This window comes from Halyomorpha halys, unplaced genomic scaffold (genome assembly GCF_000696795.3).
Source record: "Halyomorpha halys isolate HHAL.00 unplaced genomic scaffold, Hhal_1.1 Scaffold1154.1, whole genome shotgun sequence".
Lineage (NCBI taxonomy): Eukaryota > Metazoa > Arthropoda > Insecta > Hemiptera > Pentatomidae > Halyomorpha > Halyomorpha halys.
In genome coordinates this window covers 118904-121431 of record NW_027116117.1, presented here as the reverse complement: position 1 = coordinate 121431, position 2528 = coordinate 118904, and the positions used below count along the sequence as shown (strand labels likewise).

The window sequence follows — 2528 nt, the reverse complement described above, 5'->3', positions numbered from 1 at the left end:
AACTATAGCATTAATCCCTCTTATAAGAGACTAAGCTCTTTCCAGTGTAGCCCGTTGTACATATCTGCTAAGAGCTCTCCAATTAAAGCCTTTTAATAGAGAGAATAATTTTTCTGGAGAGCTGGTCCGCTGCCCGAAATATTTTATTCTAATTTCACTGTACTTGTAACAGGTTCCCAAGAATTGAATAGTTTCTTTTCTTTTTAAAATTGGGTTATAAATTAGTATTAAATTTGAATAATTTGCACTAAGAAAATACACAATGTTCCAAAACTATCATCTGTCTAGACCAGAAAAAAAAACTACCGTAAATCTTCATCTAGGATAGTTTTTAAGACTGTTTTAATTAATTCCATACTACCTAAGCTTCAAGAATAGAACATTGTGTCTACAATTGACCTGATATTAATAGTGCAGAAACAATTTAAAAATAAAAATTTAGATTTCCAAAAGTCATGTTTTTTTATTATTTTTTTTAAGGCAATCCACAGTGAAGGTTATCTTTGCCTAGTTATCTACAGGTGACCAAACTATTCTAACCATGGTGGCGGTTGTTAAGTTTTTTATTTTGTGGGACCGCCACTTAATGAAAAAAGATCAACTTCCCCAGACCGAATTCGAACCGGCGCCGCCCGCAGATCTCAGATCGAGAGACTTAGGTCTAACCATCTGAGCTACGAACGAATGTTACTATTAATTTGTTTTTTTAAATTAATGACCAAATTAAGTTTTTTTCTATTTATTTAGGACGACAATTTCATCTTTTTTTTAGCGTTTTTTAAAACCCAAGGTATATTAAGACTGGTGAAAAAAAAATTTTTTTGTTTATTTTTATTTGTAAATTTTTCAAACCACTTTTCAGTGAATGAGGAATGGGATGGAACCAATGTAAAAAATGGTTACATAAAAAAATTCATTTCATAGACCTCTCCTACACGCCTTATATTATATTTTCTAAAGGTTTACAGTCAACAAACATACATCTCTCTGTATCTTAATTTGGACATATTACAATAAATATTGCTAATAATAAAAATCATATTGTTTTAAGCAATATCACTTACCCATCGCCAACAAAGAGGCACCTTTCGACTGGAAATCCAAGAGACTTCAGATACTTGCTACAGTATTCGCCACCTTTTCCCATACCGATCGAATCGTTTCTCCCCGATCCTGCTTTCACAGCCGAAGCTATAGCACCCACAGCTACAGAACAGTTGTAAAAATATAATTATAAACATTTTTATTTGCTTAGATATAAGTTACTATATAACATTTTCAACAACAGATTATCCTTTTGTATCCAAAAGCCAAAACAATTATATTTTTTAGCTCAGCTCCACAGTTAGAATATCAAGATTAATTTCTCAATGTCCTAAGAATTGCATTAGATGCATAGATACAGTAGATGGTTTGTGAGAAATAGCCAATTGATTCGGGAACTACATATGAAATCAATAAATAATTAAATATATTCATTAAATTCCACTCCCATTTCCTGGCAGTTAAACAGCAACAACGTGAAAAACCCAACCTCAACCCGAAGAATAAAGACTAGGCCGATGACACATGTGTGCTGGCTGTTAACAATAACCCTTTAATCCTATATCACAGCTCTCGAAGAATGGTGTAATTGGAGGATTGAAATAAATTCTAACAAATCTCAGCAAATTACCTTTACCCTACGTCGTAAACCTACTGACTGCCCTACAGTATACTTCAATAATGTTGTACTTACCCCTGCAGAACAGATCCGCTACCTTGGACTACATCTGGACAAACGACTAAACTTGGAATCCTCAAACAAGACTGAAAAGACAGGAAACTGCTCGTAGATTCCGACTATTACAGCACTAACTAGACAAACGGTCTGAACTTCTAATCCATTACAAAAGACTTATCTAAATGACTGTAATAAGGCCAATCTGGACATACGGAGTCGAACTTTGGGGCTCTACTAAACCTCTGAATTCCTCTCGTAACCAATCCTTACAATCTAAAACAAACAAACAAAATCCTAAATGCTCTTTACTTTGTCACAAATAAAATCATCCGCAAAGACCTTAATGTTCCATTTTTAACCGATCTAGCCCGAACCAGATATCAATGCTTCCATTATAAGCTTCCTAACCACTCAAACCCATTTGTTTCTAATCCTGCATCCTCTTTTATTCCGAACAATCCTCCGAGGCGTCTGAAAAGAAGATGGCTTCGAGACCTTATATTGTAAAAATGTTTTAAGAGTGCTACCATTGGGTAGTTTCTCTACATGCTTGTACCATACCATTATGATTTCCTCAAATTTACTTGATGTATTTTATGTACAGCTGTAAAAAACAATAAATAAATTTTAAAATAATATATTTCTATTACTGTCTATTATTTTCAATTTCTTAAAAAAATCTTTATAGTACTAATAATTTACCCTTCTATTATTTACCAATATATCTGACTCTAATACTCTCTCAGTATTATATGCATGCACAATTATATTTAATTAAAATATAAAAAAAATATTTAACATACAT

General features: G+C 32.8%; 1 protein-coding gene across 1 annotated transcript in view; it reads right to left on the bottom strand.

Annotated features, from left to right (window-relative positions):
• Window positions 1–2528, bottom strand: part of LOC106688551 (chronophin) — a 17623-nt gene that overhangs the window by 2413 nt on the left and 12682 nt on the right. The window contains exon 5 of the mRNA XM_014433059.3: window positions 1065–1206. Coding sequence (XP_014288545.3) covers window positions 1065–1206 — 142 coding nt within the window. The remainder of the gene's footprint in view (window positions 1–1064; window positions 1207–2528) is intronic.